The 17,741-nt window shown below is 41.7% G+C and overlaps 1 protein-coding gene across 1 annotated transcript in view; it reads left to right on the forward strand.

The window, feature by feature from the left end:
- marchf6 (membrane-associated ring finger (C3HC4) 6) overlaps nt 1-17,741 on the forward strand; it is an 80,617-nt gene that overhangs the window by 37,583 nt on the left and 25,293 nt on the right. Inside the window, exons 8-18 of the mRNA XM_060931951.1 lie at nt 2,809-2,870; nt 8,213-8,245; nt 8,367-8,418; nt 8,519-8,577; nt 8,657-8,737; nt 8,918-8,986; nt 9,177-9,251; nt 9,335-9,469; nt 9,553-9,672; nt 15,159-15,259; nt 15,683-15,820. Of these exons, the coding sequence (XP_060787934.1) occupies nt 2,809-2,870; nt 8,213-8,245; nt 8,367-8,418; nt 8,519-8,577; nt 8,657-8,737; nt 8,918-8,986; nt 9,177-9,251; nt 9,335-9,469; nt 9,553-9,672; nt 15,159-15,259; nt 15,683-15,820 (925 nt within the window). The remainder of the gene's footprint in view (nt 1-2,808; nt 2,871-8,212; nt 8,246-8,366; nt 8,419-8,518; nt 8,578-8,656; nt 8,738-8,917; nt 8,987-9,176; nt 9,252-9,334; nt 9,470-9,552; nt 9,673-15,158; nt 15,260-15,682; nt 15,821-17,741) is intronic.

Here is a 17,741-nt window from a genome sequence, read left to right on the forward strand (position 1 = left end):
GAACTCTGGGCACAATCTAGCTTCTTGCCTATAATCTAAACTTGACCCAACATGTGAAATTAAGATTTTTTTTTTTTTAAATCCACCGCTGGCCCAAAGGCCCGAAGGGGGGGGGGGATCATGTCGTGGCAATGTCCGTCCGTCCCGGGAAGGGTGCTCACCTTTTGAAATCAACTCCTCTTACAATTTCTGGAGGCATTTCATGAAACTTGGTAGGATTCTTTGTTATATGTCGGTAATACGCATCTTGTAATTTCGTTCAATTCGGACGCGTTTTACCAGAGTTACAGCCCTTGATTAACAAAATGATAATTTGACAATTTCATGAAAGTGTGCTTGACTTCTGATGTCAACTCCTCTCACAATTTGTGGCCAAATTTCTCGAAGCTTGGCAAAAGGTCTTCTTACACTACCGTTCAAAAGTTTGGGGTCACCCAGACAATTTTGTGTTTTCCATGAAAAGTCACACTTTTATTTACCACCATAAGTTGTAAAATGAATAGAAAATATAGTCAAGACATTTTTCTGGCCTGGGCGGCACGGTGGTGTAGTGGTTAGCGCTGTCGCCTCACAGCAAGAAGGTCCAGGTTTGAGCCCCGTGGCCGGCGAGGGCCTTTCTGTGCGGAGTTTGTATGTTTTCTCCCCGTGGGTTTCCTCCGGGTGCTCCGGTTTCCCCCACAGTCCAAAGACATGCAGGTTAGGTTAACTGGTGACTCTAAATTGAGCGTAGGTGTGAATGTGAGTGTGAATGGTTGTCTGTGTCTATGTGTCAGCCCTGTGATGACCTGGCGACTTGTCCAGGGTGTACCCCGCCTTTCACCCGTAGTCAGCTGGGATAGGCTCCAGCTTGCCTGCGACCCTGTCGAACAGGATAAAGCGGCTACAGATAATGAGATGAGATTTTTCTGGCCATTTTGAGCATTTAATCGACCCCACAAATGTGATGCTCCAGAAACTCAATCTGCTCAAAGGAAGGTCAGTTTTATAGCTTCTCTAAAGAGCTCAACTGTTTTCAGCTGTGCTAACATGATTGTACAAGGGTTTTCTAATCATCCATTAGCCTTCTGAGGCAATGAGCAAACACATTGTACCATTAGAACACTGGAGTGAGAGTTGCTGGAAATGGGCCTCTATACACCTATGGAGATATTGCACCAAAAACCACACATTTGCAGCTAGAATAGTCATTTAGCACATTAGCAATGTATAGAGTGCATTTCTGATTAGTTTAAAGTGATCTTCATTGAAAAGAACAGTGCTTTTCTTTCAAAAATAAGGACATTTCAAAGTGACCCCAAACTTTTGAACAGTAGTGTATATGACGGTAATACACATTGCGACTTAATTTTGTTTGTGAAAATTTTACCAGAGTTAAATAACTTGTACTTTGACAATTTCATGAGGGTGTACGTTCTTCTGAAATAAACTCCTCTTACAATTTGTGGAGGAATTTCACCAAACTTGGCAAAAGGCTTCGTTATATGACAGTTATACACATGTATTGAAATTTTGTTTAATTTGGGCAAACTTTACTAGAGTTACGCCCTTGATTGTTAACAGACTTGTACTTTTTGGCAATTTCATCAAGGTGTGCTTGCTTTCTGAAATCAACTTCCCTTACAATTTTTGGACGAATTTCATGTAGTTTGGCAAAACGTTATTATCCCCCACTGGCTGAAAGGCCCGAAGGGAGATTATGTCGTGGCGATGTCTGTCCATCCGGTCCGGGAAGGGTACACTCCTTCTGAAATCAACTCCTCCCACAATTTTTGTAGGAATTTCACAAAACTTGGCAGGATTCTTTGTTATATGTCAGTAATACGTATATTGTAATTTTGTTCAGTTCAGTCGCATTTTACCAGATTTATGGCATAGCTACCAGCGGAGGAGATTGTGCTCTCTGAGCCCTTTTTTTTTTTTTTAAGAACCTGGTCCCCACCTTCCCATATCTTTGGCTCCAAATTTTTATGAGGGACAAAAACAATTGAAATTGGTCCAGTATTGAGTTAAAACACTATAACCGGCAAGCTGTACAATGCAATTCTATGGGACAGTCATCCAGGTCAAAGGAAACCGCTTGGTTTTGCTACTTTCAGACTCCTAGTGTTGTTATTAAGTGTCTGACAACATGGAAAGGATCCCTACAGAGAGACACCTGTGTCTGTTTACCTCAGCAACTCTAAAGAGACTTTAGGAAATGACTTTATGCCATCATTATTTTACCTTTCTCTTCTGGTCTCTGACGCAGCACCTCGTTCAGTGCCTGTAGTCGATTATCGCACTGTTTTCTGATATTTACGGAAGGAGAAGTCATGCAGAGTTTGTGAAGAAGTCCATTTCCAAAATAATGCTCGGATATTTAGCTAATTACGATGATATGGGCGAGTCTCTGACAACATGGAAAGGATCCCTTTTTTTTTTTTTTTTTTAAACATCAGAAAACAGCCCCTGTGTCATAATTGACTACAGGCACAGGATGCGGTGTTGCGTCAGAGACTGGAAGAAGAGAAAGGCAGAACAATGACTGTAGAAATGGTCTTTTTTTGGAAACATCCCAAAGAGAAGTGAAAATGAAGATTTCCTTCAAAGTTAATCTGATTGGCAGTATTGCACTTGGAGCTGATTGAGTAAACTGCACCCATCTGATTGGAAAGCTTCAGTGTTTCAATACACAAGTGGTGCTACTAATGATGGGGTTCCAAACAAAGTAATCCAACAAAAAGTGTGCCTAAGTGGTGTTGCATTTTATAAATCAAGATCTTTTATTATGTAAAGTGTGTCCCTGAGCCCCTGGTGTACTTTGTGCAGATGATATGAACTGGAACGCTTTGGAATGGGACCGTGCTGCTGAGGAGCTCACGTGGGAAAGGGTGAGGCTGCTTTTCATCGTCTGTTTAGTCGTGCTGTCCTACAAACCACCGATGGAAAAATATTCACACACACGTACACAGCTGCAATCAAATATTCAACTCCCCAAAGATTTTAAGGGTTTATCAATTCAAGCTTTTTCAAAGAGCAAGATTCTGCTTTGGATGACTTCTTTACAAGTTGAGTGATGCATAAAATCAACACAGAAAATGCATGATGTAGTATTTGTGTGTAACAGTATATTTTGTTAAGATAGCCATGTCACAATTATTCAACCCCTGTATAATAATGTTGTTTTTAAAGCTTTCTGACCGTTTTTATGGCCGAAAGTGGAGTTGAAACATACAACCCTGATTCCAAAAAAGTTGCGACAAAGTACAAATTGTAAATAAAAATGGAATGCAAGAATTTACAAATCTCCAAAAACTGATATTGTATTCACAATAGAACATAGACAACATAGCAAATGTCGAAAGTGAGACATTTTGAAGTTTCATGCCAAATATCAGCTCATTTGAAATTTCATGACAGCAACACATCTCAAAAAAGTTGGGACAGGGGCAATAAGAGGCTGGAAAAGTTAAAGGTACAAAAAAGGAACAGCTGGAGGACCAAATTGCAACTCATTAGGTCAGTTGGCAATAGGTCATTAACATGACTGGGTATAAAAAGAGCATCTTGGAGTGGCAGCGGCTCTCAGAAGTAAAGATGGGAAGAGGATCACCAATCCCCCTAATTCTGCGCCGACAAATAGTGGAGCAATATCAGAAAGGAGTTCGACAGTGTAAAATTGCAAAGAGTTTGAACATATCATCATCTACAGTGCATAATATCATCAAAAGATTCAGAGAATCTGGAAGAATCTCTGTGCGTAAGGGTCAAGGCCGGAAAACCATACTGGGTGCCCGTGATCTTCGGGCCCTTAGACGGCACTGCATCACATACAGGCATGCTTCTGTATTGGAAATCACAAAATGGGCTCAGGAATATTTCCAGAGAACATTATCTGTGAACACAATTCACCGTGCCATCCGCCGTTGCCAGCTAAAACTCTATAGTTCAAAGAAGAAGCCGTATCTAAACACGATCCAGAAGCGCAGACGTCTTCTCTGGGCCAAGGCTCATTTAAAATGGACTGTGGCAAAGTGGAAAACTGTTCTGTGGTCAGACGAATCAAAATTTGAAGTTCTTTATGGAAATCAGGGACGCCGTGTCATTCGGACTAAAGAGGAGAAGGACGACCCGAGTTGTTATCAGCGCTCAGTTCAGAAGCCTGCATCTCTGATGGTATGGGGTTGCATTAGTGCGTGTGGCATGGGCAGCTTACACATCTGGAAAGACACCATCAATGCTGAAAGGTATATCCAGGTTCTAGAGCAACATATGCTCCCATCCAGACGACGTCTCTTTCAGGGAAGACCTTGCATTTTCCAACATGACAATGCCAAACCACATACTGCATCAATTACAGCATCATGGCTGCGTAGAAGAAGGGTCCGGGTACTGAACTGGCCAGCCTGCAGTCCAGACCTTTCACCCATAGAAAACATTTGGCGCATCATAAAATGGAAGATACGACAAAAAAGACCTAAGACAGTTGAGCAACTAGAATCCTACATTAGACAAGAATGGGTTAACATTCCTATCCCTAAACTTGAGCAACTTGTCTCCTCAGTCCCCAGACGTTTACAGACTGTTGTAAAGAGAAAAGGGGATGTCTCACAGTGGTAAACATGGCCTTGTCCCAACTTTTTTGAGATGTGTTGTTGTCATGAAATTTAAAATCACCTAATTTTTCTCTTTAAATGATACATTTTCTCAGTTTAAACATTTGATATGTCATCTATGTTCTATTCTGAATAAAATATGGAATTTTGAAACGTCCACATCATTGCATTCCGTTTTTATTTACAATTTGTACTTTGTCCCAACTTTTTTGGAATCAGGGTTGTAATTAAGCCTTTGGGAACTCTCTGTAATGATCCTTCATTTGCTTCCGCTGCGATGCATATATAAACCCCACCCATGAAAGTATTCGAGATCAGTTGCAATCATGGGAAAGACAAAGGAGCTTTCACAAAAGCTGTGAGAGGAGATTATTTCATCACACCTAAAGGGCCTTGCGTATAAGATTTCCAAAAAAAAATTAACCTTCCAAGAGACACCATTGGGAGCATTGTAAGGAAGTTTAAAACTTATGGAACAGCTGCAGACCTGCCTGGCCGTGGAAGAAAGCCCAAAATTTCATCAAGGGCTCTTAGTCAGCACAACTAAGAAAACCCCCCATGTGAGTGCACAGGGCTTTCCACAAGCACCGGCTGCCGGCCATACAGCCGACTACACAATTCAGTCCAGCCGGTGACTTTAATGACTATTATTTTTGTAGCCCACAGGCTCTAAATATTAATTTTCGATTTTAATAAAATTAAATGTTTATCTAACGGACTGACAATAATGTCAAACTGAACCGCACTCATTTAAGTTGTGATTCACGCTGTTTGTACCGATAACCACAAATTCCCTGCCGACTTCGTTGATCAAGGGAGAGTAACTCATCTGCGGCCCCGACATGCGGTGTGCGCGCGCGCACTCGGCGGAGGCAGTAGTGTGTCGGGGCCGTCGGAGGGAACAGAAGCAGAGATGACGCTTATTTTGTCTCCGGTAAACCAGTCTTCTCTCGTTCAATTACGTGCTGGCATCAAAAGACACCGTTGGTTGTAAATGAAACCAAACTGAATCGTTGGAGTGTATTTTCATACACAAATGGAGAAATGTTGGCTGAGTGTGTAATTGTGTAGCCCCATTGCAGACCGTTGTCGTCGTTAATTCATAGCATGCTCAGCTGCGTGAATGTGTCATGCACCGAAAATAAGAGATTTACAAGCCAGGAACGCCTCATGATGCAATACGCAAGAAAAGAAAGATGATTTACTGCCATTTGAGTAAAGTGAATAAATAAATGGTCTGTGGAAAATGCATTTAATCCTGGGAACTGCGTGCACAGGAGTTTTTGTGTTTACTACCACCCCACCCCCACCCCGGCTGGCTACTTATTTGCAGGGTTTCCGCGGAGTCTTAAAAAGTCTAAAATTTGATAATCCTAATTTAAGGCCTTAAAGGAACAGTCCACCGTACTTCCATAATGAAATATGCTCTTACCTGAATTGAGACGAGCTGCTCCGTACCTATCCGAGCTTTGCGCGACCTCCCAGTTAGTCAGACGCAGTCAGACGCGCTGTCGCTCCTGTTAGCAATGTAGCTAGGCTCAGTATGGCCAACGGTATTTTTTGGGGCTGTAGTTAGATGCGACCAAACTCTTCCGCGTTTTTCCTGTTTACATAGGTTTATATGACCAGTGACATGAAACAAGTTCAGTTACACAAATTGAAACGTAGCGATTTTCTATGCTATGGAAAGTCCGCACTATAATGACAGGCGTACTAACACCTTCTGCGCGCTTCGGCAGCGCATTGATACGGAGCTCAGATATCAATGCGCTGCCGAAGCGCACAGAAGGTGTTAGTACGCCTGTTAGGGCTGCTCTTTGCTCCGTTTTCAATGAGAATTTGCTTCATGTTCGTAATGTTTCTAGTGAATGAAGCACTTCTGGCATAGATTCTGTAAACAATCTATGGCTTCCGGTCGCAGTTCTACTACGTCAGTGCCTTGAACACGCCTCTACCCAGGGCCGTTGGAGATGCTCAAAGTTGATTGGCTCCCGATTTTTCGGGAGCTTGGAAGAGCTGTAGATAGCTTGCCTGGCCAGACTAAGCTCGCAGCACGCCCTCGTGTTGCGTCACGCTTAGGATGGGCGGGCCCAGGCTAGAGTAAACACAAAATAAACTCCTGTGCATGCAGTCCCTAGGATTAAATGTATTTTCCACAGATGACTTTACTCAAATACAAAGTAAAATGGCAGTAAATCTTCTTTCTTTTCTTGCGTATTGCATCATGAGGCGTTCCTGGCTTGTAAATCTCTTATTTTCGGTGCATGACACATTCACGCAGCTGAGCATGCTATGAATTAACAACGACAACGGTCTGCAGTGGGGCTACGCAATTAAACACTCGGCGAACATTTCTCCATTTGTGTATGAAAATACACTCCAACCACTCAGTTTGGTTTCATTTACAACCAATGGTGTCTTCTGATGCCAGCACGTAATTGAACAAGAGAAGACTGGTTTACTGGAGACAAAATAAGCGTCATCTCTGCTTCTTTTTCCCTCCAACGGCCCCGACACACTACTGCCTCCGCTGAGTGCGCGCTCACACCGCATGTTGGGGCCGCGGATGAGTTACTCTCCCTTGATCAACGAAGTCGGTGGGGAATTTGTGGTTATTATCGGTACAAACAGCGCGAATCACAACTTAAATGAGTGCGGTTCAGTTTGACATTATTGTCAGTCCGTTAGATAAACATTTAATTTTATTAAAATTGAAAATTAATATTTAGAGCCTGTGGGGTACAAAAATAAGTCATTAATTTGAACTTAATTGTGTAGTCGGCTGTATAGCCGGCGCCTGTGGAAAGCCCTGCAAGACGCATTCGACTCTTGACCACAAGGAACATCAAAAGTCAACTAGAATATGCCAGGAGGAATTTGGCTAAGACTACAGAGTTTTGGGAGACAGTTCTATGGACTGATGAAACCAAATTGGAACGATTTGGACATATGGACCAGCGGTATGTCTGGCGTGCGAAAGGCCAGGGTTATGACCAGAAGAATGCCATCCCCACAGTCAAGCATGGAGGTGGGGCTGTTTTTCTGTGGCAGGAACTGGCATCATGGATTCCCAGAAACCTTGGTGATCAATGGACTTTCCAGCAAGACAATGATCCCAAGCACACCTCCAAGCCAACCAAAGCTTGGTTGAGAAAAAGATCCTAGAGTGGCCTTCTCAGTCATCAGATTTAAATCCGATTGGAAATCTTTGGTGGGATTTAAAGAAAGCAGTTGCAGCACAGAAGCCATCAAACACCACTGAGCTAGAGGCTTTTGCACGTGAAGAATGGGCAAAGATTCCAATCGAGAGGCGGAAGAAGCTTGTCAGCACTTACCGAAAACGTTTGTTAGGAGTTATAAAAGCTAAAGGATGCTCCACAAAGTACTGAAGCTGGGGGTTGAATAATGGTGCACGTGTGTTTTTAAGATTTTCATTTCAACTTCTGTTGTCAAAATAACTTTTTAAATATGTTTCAATAAATTTTTTTTTTTTTTGTCATTTATTGTCATTATCTTTCATCCACATCACTACAATGTCTTTAGAGGTGAGGAAGTTGAATATTTCTGATTTGCAACTGTGTGTGTGTATATATTTATTTATTTCTCTCTCTGTATAGATGCTTGGACTTGATGGCTCTCTGGTTTTCCTGGTGAGTGAGTGAAATTTGGCATGTTTTGTAAGTGACGATCTCTTTTGATGGCTCCTTTGAGCCCCAGCTGTTGAGGCAGCTGTTATTAATATGAATATTGACACCGAGTCTCGTATTGCAGGAGCATGTATTCTGGGTGGTGTCTCTCAACACGCTCTTCATTTTGGTGTTTGGTATGCATTACTTAGATTTTTCTGTAACTATACTCTACTCTGGATATTAACTATTGTGTTATAATTAATTTTTGAGTAAGAAAATGTTTTTCTTGTGTAGCCTTTTGTCCATACCATATTGGGCACTTTTCAGTAGTGGGACTTGGCTTTGAAGATTACGTGAGTGCAGATTTATCCTCTCAGTCTGATACTGCTGTAAATGGGCGGCTACGTATTAACTGGTCTTTTATGGTCTCAGGTTCGTGCTTCTCACTTCGAGGGCCTCATCACCACCATTGTGGGTTATGTCCTGTTGGCAGTGACGCTCATTGTGTGCCATGTATCCTTTCACACAACCATTTATCTTTGGATTATCGTATCAGCCTTGAGTTTGGGTTCCTTACATCACAGTTTGGATGAATTATATGCACGATTTTGTCATATAAAATCCTAGAGGCAAATAATTTATGATGTGCTGCAGTTTGAGAAGAACCCATTTTTCCTCAATGAACGTTTTAAGGGATTAGCTGCATTGGTTAGGTTCCAAAGATCGCGGAGATTGTTAGGAGTCTGCTATATTGTGGTTAAGGTCAGTATTTATTGTTTGTATATGATCGTATCATTACTTATTGTTTGCTGTATTTGATTTGCTGACCGAATATTTTGGTAACGATGAAAGAAAAACTTTAGGACATCTTTACGACAACAATATGAAAAAATAAATGAACCTCTTTTAAAAGAGTTGTTGTTCAGCTGTAAACACCTTTGATTTTCTGCAGGTGTCCTTGTTGGTAGTTGTAGAGATCGGCGTATTCCCTCTAATCTGTGGCTGGTGGCTGGATATCTGCTCCCTGGTTTGTAAATTTAATGAGCAGTTGGCTCAAACATTTTTCATACTACGTTTTAAAATCCAGAAATGATCATTCCTATTTTGTAGGAAATGTTTGACGCATCCCTAAAAGACCGGGAGCTAAGTTTTGAGTCGGCTCCAGGCACCACCATGTTCCTGCACTGGCTTGTAGGCATGGTCTACGTCTTCTACTTTGCATCCTTTATCCTCCTGCTCCGAGAGGTACCTCATTCATAATAATTTGCTTTGAGAATAAACTTGTTCCTTTTAATCTCTAAAACGCCACGTGTGTCCGCTGAAAACAGGTTCTCAGACCAGGAGTTTTGTGGTTTCTCAGAAACCTTAATGATCCAGATTTTAACCCAGTCCAAGAAATGATCCACCTTCCAATATACAGACATCTGAGGCGATTCATACTATCAGTGGTGAGAGCATCAGAGTTTTACTAGTAAATATTTGTGTGTTTAAATATTAACGTACTCAGGCACTCAAAGTGAATATTATTGACTCAACTTGGTGTGAATAGATCCAGTCTGTATGATTTTGTACTACAGTGCAAAGTTAACATTTCTCTATTCATAACAGACTTCCTCAGTACTCCATATAAAACTGATTTGAGACGTGTGTGTGTGTGTGATACCAAATTTTATTATTATTTATTTTTTAGTATGTACAGTGGGCCAAAAAAGTATTTAGTCAGCCACCAATTGTGCAAGTTCTCCCACTTAAAAAGATGAGAGGCCTGTAATTTTCATCATGGGTACACTTCAACTATGAGAGACAGAATGGGGGGAAAGAATCCAGGAAATCACATTTGTAGGATTTTTAATGAATTAATTGGTAAATTCCTCGGTAAAAGAAGTATTTGGTCACCTACAAACAAGCAAGATTTCTGGCTCTCACAGACCTGTAACTTCTTCTTTAAGAGGCTCCTCTGTCCTCCACTCATTACCTGTATTAATGGCACCTGTTTGAACTCGTTATCAGTATAAAAGACACCTGTCCACAACCTCAAACAGTCACACTCCAAACTCCACTATGGCCAAGACCAAAGAGCTGTCAAAGGACACCAGAAACAAAATTGTAGACCTGCACCAGGCTGGGAAGACTGAATCTGCAATAGGTAAGCAGCTTGGTGTGAAGAAATCAACTGTGGGAGCAATTATTAGAAAATGGAAGACATACAAGACCACTGATAATCTCCCTCGATCTGGGGCTCCACGCAAGATCTCACCCCGTGGGGTCAAAATGATCACAAGAACGGTGAGCAAAAATCCCAGAACCACACGGGGGGGACCTAGTGAATGACCTGCAGAGAGCTGGGACCAAAGTAACAAAGGCTACCATCAGTAACACACTACGCCGCCAGGGACTCAAATCCTGCAGTGCCAGACGTGTCCCCCTGCTTAAGCCAGTACATGTCCAGGCCTGTCTGAAGTTTGCTAGAGAGCATTTGGATGATCCAGAAGAGGATTGGGAGAATGTCATATGGTCAGATGAAACCAAAATAGAACTTTTTGGTAAAAACTCAACTTGTCGTGTTTGGAGGAGAAAGAATGCTGAGTTGCATCCAAAGAACACCATACCTACTGTGAAGCATGGGGGTGGAAACATCATGCTTTGGGGCTGTTTTTCTGCAAAGGGACCAGGACGACTGATCCGTGTAAAGGAAAGAATGAATGGGGCCATGTATCGTGAGATTTTGAGTGAAAACCTCCTTCCATCAGCAAGGGCATTGAAGATGAAACGTGGCTGGGTCTTTCAGCATGACGATGATCCCAAACACACTGCCCGGGCAACGAAGGAGTGACTTCGTAAGAAGCATTTCAAGGTCCTGGAGTGGCCTCGCCAGTCTCCAGATCTCAGCCCCATAGAAAATCTTTGGAGGGAGTTGAAAGTCCGTGTTGCCCAGCAACAGCCCCAAAACATCACTGCTCTAGAGGAGATCTGCATGGAGGAATGGGCCAAAATACCAGCAACAGTGTGTGAAAACCTTGTGAAGACTTGCAGAAAACGTTTGACCTCTGTCATTGCCAACAAAGGGTATATAACAAAGTATTGAGATGAACTTTTGTTATTGACCAAATACTTATTTTCCACCATAATTTGCAAATAAATTCTTTAAAAATTAGACAATGTGATTTTCTGGATTTTTTTTCTCATTCTGTCTCTCATAGTTGAAGTGTACCTATGATGAAAATTACAGGCCTCTCTCATCTTTTTAAGTGGGAGAACTTGCACAATTGGTGACTGACTAAATACTTTTTTGCCCCACTGTATGTGCTTAACCAATATAATACTGTATGTGCAAATTATTATTATACGATGTGGCGAGAAACCTCAAACGTTTAGCTATAGACAGGCTTGTACTACTCGTTCAACTCGTGCCTTAATTTTAAGGACTCATGCCTCGACTTGGACTTGAGCACTGACTCAGACTCGTGCATTAACTGCATTCAGACTCAGATGTTTTTTTGTACCATGCCATAATAATTTGCCATTACGATATTTATACATTTTTATACTAATTTTGTGCAAAAATGCCACACCTGCGTGCTTTGGCGCGTGCATCAGATAGACTCTTGGGCGCTCTCTGGACAGCTTGCGCGCCAGGCGGACTCTCGCATGCCATAAACGTAAACGCACCTGCATAGGATTAAGGCGCAATCAGTGCGCCTATATAAAAACTGTGAAAAAACACTTACTTTGCGAAGTATTGAGTTGCATTGCTGATAAATTACTGAGCCTTATTTCTTTGTTTGGTTTCCTGATCCCTGATTTCCTGTTTCTCGTCTTTTGATTCTGCCGAGTCTACGATAGCCTGTTTGTGCCTCGCTCGACCTATTGCCTGTTTTACGATTTTGCCTGCCATTCTGGATTGTTTACCGTCTTCACTTGTATTAATGAAGACACCTTCTGCATTTACATCCGTCTCCCAACCGTCTCTGACAGAATACTTCACACTCCCTGACAAAGAGAAGCACATTCACCTGTTCTGGAACAAAGTAACGTTAATGGCGCTGAAACAGCCGCCGTCAAATGGTGCGGTTGGAGTCTGACTCGACTCGAAATTTTCTTTAATGACTTGGACTTGAACACTGGGGACTCGAGACCGGATTTGGACTTGAGGTTTAGTGACTCGACTGCAACACTGGCTATAGAACATGTGCTAGTCATTTAAATTCTGTACAATTGTTATGGTATATTTAAAGATCTGATGACACATTTTTGACATCTTTGGCGATGTTTTATAACATAAAAAGTAATTCCCGATGATCCATATATTAATTCACGAAGGCGCCTATTTTACAAGTTATGATAAACGCGGCTATTTGGGCAAATTTGAGGGGGCTGCAGCACCCAGGAGACGAAAGAGGAGGAGGAGCTGTATGACGTCATCGAAAGAACCTTCCTCCTCACTTACCAGTTTGTTGTTGATGCAACAGGTGTTCAGTTTGTCATTATTAGTATTATTATTTGTCATTATTAGTATTATTATTATACATTATTATACATTTTTTATATATATATATGAGTGATTCCACGCTTATGGGTACTGAAATGGGACATGAACTTATTTTTAAAAATTCACCTAAAACCATTTCTTTTTTTACCATCAGGTCACAAAACATGTAATCTTTAATGAATGATATGTTAAAAGATAACTTTAATTTTCTGAGATGTAATAAAAACATATTTATATGCCAAAGTCAGAACGTAACAGAAGTGTTGTGGACATATATATTCTCAATTTTAACAATGTAGAATTACTTTTTGAAACATAGGAAGGTGATGTTTTAGCAAATATAATTAATAAACATGTGTAGTAGAATAAACATACACATTCTTTCAATAAGATTAACATGGTATATAGCTAGATTGTAATTAATTTGTAACAGACGCGAGATGGACAATCGTAACAGAAGTAATGTAACAGACATCATTTTGGAACTCATAGGCTTGACTTTGGCATATAAATATGTTTTTATTACATCTCAGAAAATTAAAGTTATCTTTTAACATATCATTCATTAAAGATTACATGTTTTGTGACCTGATGGTAAAAAAAGAAATGGTTTTAGGTGAATTTTTAAAAATAAGTTCATGTCCCATTTCAGTACCCATAAGCGTGGAATCACTCATATATATAATATATATATATATATAGAGAGAGAGTTATTATGCCTTCGTGTTGTGTTGCCGGCTTTTGCTCCAAAACCCACAAGGATGGGGTAAGTTTATTCAAGTTTCCCAGAGATCCCGAGCTGCATGCGAAGTGGGTGAAGCAAGTCAGGCGCACTCGTGACAAGTGGGAGCCCTCACCAACATCCGTCCTGTGCTCTGAACACTTAGATTTGGATTGTTTTGACACCCTTCCCAGCTTAAAAGAATCTCTTGGGTGTGCAGTTCAGCACAAACGTGTGCTGCTACCATCAGCAGTGCCTACAGTATTTACAGTGTTCATCACAAATATACAGATACAAAATACAGATCTTTCAATAACAGTGTTATGTATTCACGGTAGACACTGTCTTCGATGGTGTTGGATGGTTTGTTTACGTCGTCTTAGTACTAATACAAAAAAAACTGATCTATGGGTATGGGCATCATATCGCCTAGTCTTCTTCCTCACTTGCTGGTTTGTTGATGTGACAGATTTGTAGTAGCAGTTGTAGTATTTTGCCTTTGCATTGTGGTCTCTTATTGCCAAGTTGAAAGAATTTGTTTCTCAAAGCAAACGCTGAGGGAAAGCTAACTTAGCCAGACAAGTAGGCTACAGATTGTCATTTGCTTATGCTGATGTAGGTTATCAAATATTTTGCTACATTCAAGGATAAAACTAAGAAGCCATAAACTAGAAGACGTGCCTGCCAATATTGTCCTAAATGTATCACGGATCAGGCATAGTCGTAAGCTTATTATGTTAGCCGTTTGCATGCGCCATTAGGAACTATGTATTCAGTGTAGCATACGGCTTACATGATATAAGCAGTGTTTACACATGCAAGACAACAATACACAATATTAAAATATTGATTCCGTAACATTTTGAACAAATACGGGTTGACCTACCAATCCTTGTTATCCAACCTTGTGGTGTTCGTCAATGCTGGGCTGTCTGCCTGTCCGCTGTCCATCTCGGAGTCGCTCTCAGATTGGTGCACAGTAACAGGTTCAAACCTGTACGGTTGGATGCACCCGTGTTCGTCATCACTATATTCTTCCGATCTATCCCACTCACAACACAATTCTAGACTCCCAGAAGAGGAAGAGCTAGCACTAGAGAGTTCACCGGCGTTTTCATGCGCCATTTCCATTGAGTAGAACCAGAGTAGAACAGCCAGTGAACCGCAGCGTGTTCTTCCGCTGACGTCACAACATGGCCGCGAGCCACGGACCCAGTTTTCTTGCGCTGTGCAATTAAAAGTTGGATATTCGCGTAACAACAGCTTCTTTTCACATAATTATAACAGAAATCTAACACGTTTGCCATGTTGTATAGTTTATTTAAGGAATTGCATAGAGTCATGTTCGTGTCATCAGATCTTTAAACCAGTTCAACAACTGTTCTATAAATTGCTGAGAATAAACAGTAAAACATGCAAATAGTCTTCGAGACTTAAAAGTCGTGGTGGTGTCTGTGTGGCACATGTGATCCAGTTTACGAGGCTGTTAATGTGGCTAGCTGTTTACTAATGTTACTGAGTGTGCGGTGTCTGTCGTAAATGTCAATAACTTCATAACATTTATGCTTTTTTAATAAATAGATGGATGGTTAGTGAAAAGGTGAATAGATGAATAATTATTTGTAAAAGTTTTAAAACGACATGTCCAGGGCTACTTTAAATATGTCATTACGCACAGAATTTTCATCCCCGTTCTTTTAGCAAACATATTTCTGCCTTTTTAGGTGGTGTTTGGGTCGATAGTCCTGTTGATGCTCTGGCTACCCATACGGATAATCAAACACATCTTGCCAGCCTTCCTTCCCTACAATGTGATGCTCTACAGGTAAACATAGTTGACGTGATAGGAAAAGCTGCAAATACCCGTGATAATTACATCATGTGCAACTGTTTCAAACCAATTTGTTCTGCCTTACTGGAACCTGTTGCATGTTTTCACTTGATTTTGTTCTACATCTCACACTGATGAGATGTATTTCAGTTGTTCCTGTACCAGATTTAAAGTTCGGTTTAGACATTCGATGGGGAACGTTTTCATTTTGATTTAATAAAGGACGGATGTGATCACTGAGATCATTACCTGGCTGTGTTTCATCATATGGAGCGCGTATTACACGTCGTGTGTATTCCCTCATGAATATCACTAGTGCAATAAGCAGCAGCTGGAGTGCTCTGTAGCTTAATTGCACAAGAGAGACGTTTCTGATTCTTGTGTGTGTGTGTGTGTGTGTGTGTGTGTGTGTTTCAGTGATGCTCCAGTAAGTGAGCTCTCCCTAGAGCTCCTGTTGCTGCAGGTGGTTTTGCCAGCTCTGTTGGAGCAGGGACACACACGGCAGTGGCTGAAGGGTTTGGTGAGAGCCTGGACAGTCACAGCTGGTTACTTACTGTGAGTTGTATAAGCAAACACCTTTTTAATAATGATGATAAAATGACTTTAGGAGTGCCACACAAAGTCTCAGTACTCTTACAAACTTAAAAGAAACTCAAGTCAACATTATTTTCCAAACAGAAATGTTTTTTGAGCAGAGATTTAAAGGAACAGTCCACCGTATTTCCATAATGAAATGCTCTTATCTGAATTGAGACGAGCTGCTCCGTACCTATCCGAGCTTCGCGTGACCTCCCAATTAGTCAGACGCAGTCCGACGCGCTGTCACTCCTGTTAGCAATGTAGCTAGGCTCAGTATGGCCAACGGTATTTTTTGGGGCTGTAGTTAGATGCGACCAAACTCTTCCGCGTTTTTCCTGTTTACATAGGTTTATATGACCAGTGACATGAAACAAGTTCAGTTACACAAATTGAAACGTAGCGATTTTCTGTGCTATGGAAAGTGCGCACTATAATGACAGGCGTACTAACACCTTCTGCGCGCTTCGGCAGCGCATTGATACGGAGCTCAGATATCAAAGCGCGCAGAAGGTGTTAGTACGCCTGTCATTATAGTGCGGACTTTCCATAGCATAGAAAATCGCTACGTTTCAATTTGTGTAACTGAACTTGTTTCATATCACTGGTCATATAAACCTATGTAAACAGGAAAAACGCGGAAGAGTTTGGTCGCATCTAACTACAGCCCCAAAAAATACCATTGGCCATGCTGAGCCTAGCTACATTGCTAACAGGAGTGACAGCGCATCTGACTGCGTCTGACTGACTAGGAGGCCGCGCAAAGCTCGGATAGGTACGGAGCAGCTCGTCTCAATTCAGATAAGAGCATATTTCATTATGGAAATACGGTGGACTGTTCCTTTAAAGCTATTCAGCCTTTCGATTTCATAAAATCGGTGAAATTTAGTTCCGTCTGAAATTTGGTCATTGTGATATATGTTTATTTCTGTAATATCTCTCAAAACAGGCCATTCTTTAATTTGAGGGGATTCCCGAGCAAATAATGTGCATGAAATCGCTCGCTTTACGCAGCCAAGCAGACAGACGAAGCCCGTGTGCGCATGCGCAGGTTTACCTTCTTTTGGGTTTTACAGCAGCTGGCATCCACAGTGTTGCATTACTGCCATCTACAGGTTTACCTTGACCGTGCAATGACGGTTCCATCATTCTGTCACTAAATGAACAGCTGATCACACCGAGGTGCTTGCTGACCGCCGATATTTATTAGTTTGGTCCTGCGTTTCCTTTCCTTCTTGCTTTGTTACTGTAGTCTAGAGCTGGGCGATAAATTGATTTTATCGATTAATTCAAATTTACAGTTCAGGACGATGTGGTGTTTTTATGAAAATCGGTTTTCTCTCAGTTTTAACTTCCGCCACCGACGCTCCCCTCTGCGCATGTGCAGAACGGATCGGGCAGCAGGGACGATCGGGCACTGACACTATCGCCGTCCTCCCGCGCGCTTGCCATAGACACACACAAACAACATGGCAGCGATTTGAGGGAAAGCCACAACTTGTGCCCAAGAAAGGAGTAACTTCCTCCGTGATCTGGAATTGGTTCGGTTTTGAGGCGTCAGACGCAGACCAGACAAGTCCTCGTTGTAAGGTGCGTTTGAAAACGGTTGCTTCCAAAGGAAGCAGCACGACGAATTTATTCCAACCCCTTAAACAGAAGCCTGCAGCGGAGCGAGAGAAGTGCTGCTCCCAGCCGCAGCACGAGCGCACCATCCACAGTAAAGCAAGCAGCCGTCCTGGACACATTTCCAAACGGTTTGCCTGATGATAAGAATGGGGCGCGGTGGAAGGCAATCACAGATGCTATCATGATGTTCTCATCTACAAGCTTGTTTTTTGGCTTCTGGTTGCACTTTAACCCCAGAGGGGAAATTTAAGTGAAAACAAAATAAAAGGTAAAA

Source organism: Neoarius graeffei, chromosome 1, assembly GCF_027579695.1.
Source record: "Neoarius graeffei isolate fNeoGra1 chromosome 1, fNeoGra1.pri, whole genome shotgun sequence".
Classification (NCBI taxonomy): domain Eukaryota; kingdom Metazoa; phylum Chordata; class Actinopteri; order Siluriformes; family Ariidae; genus Neoarius; species Neoarius graeffei.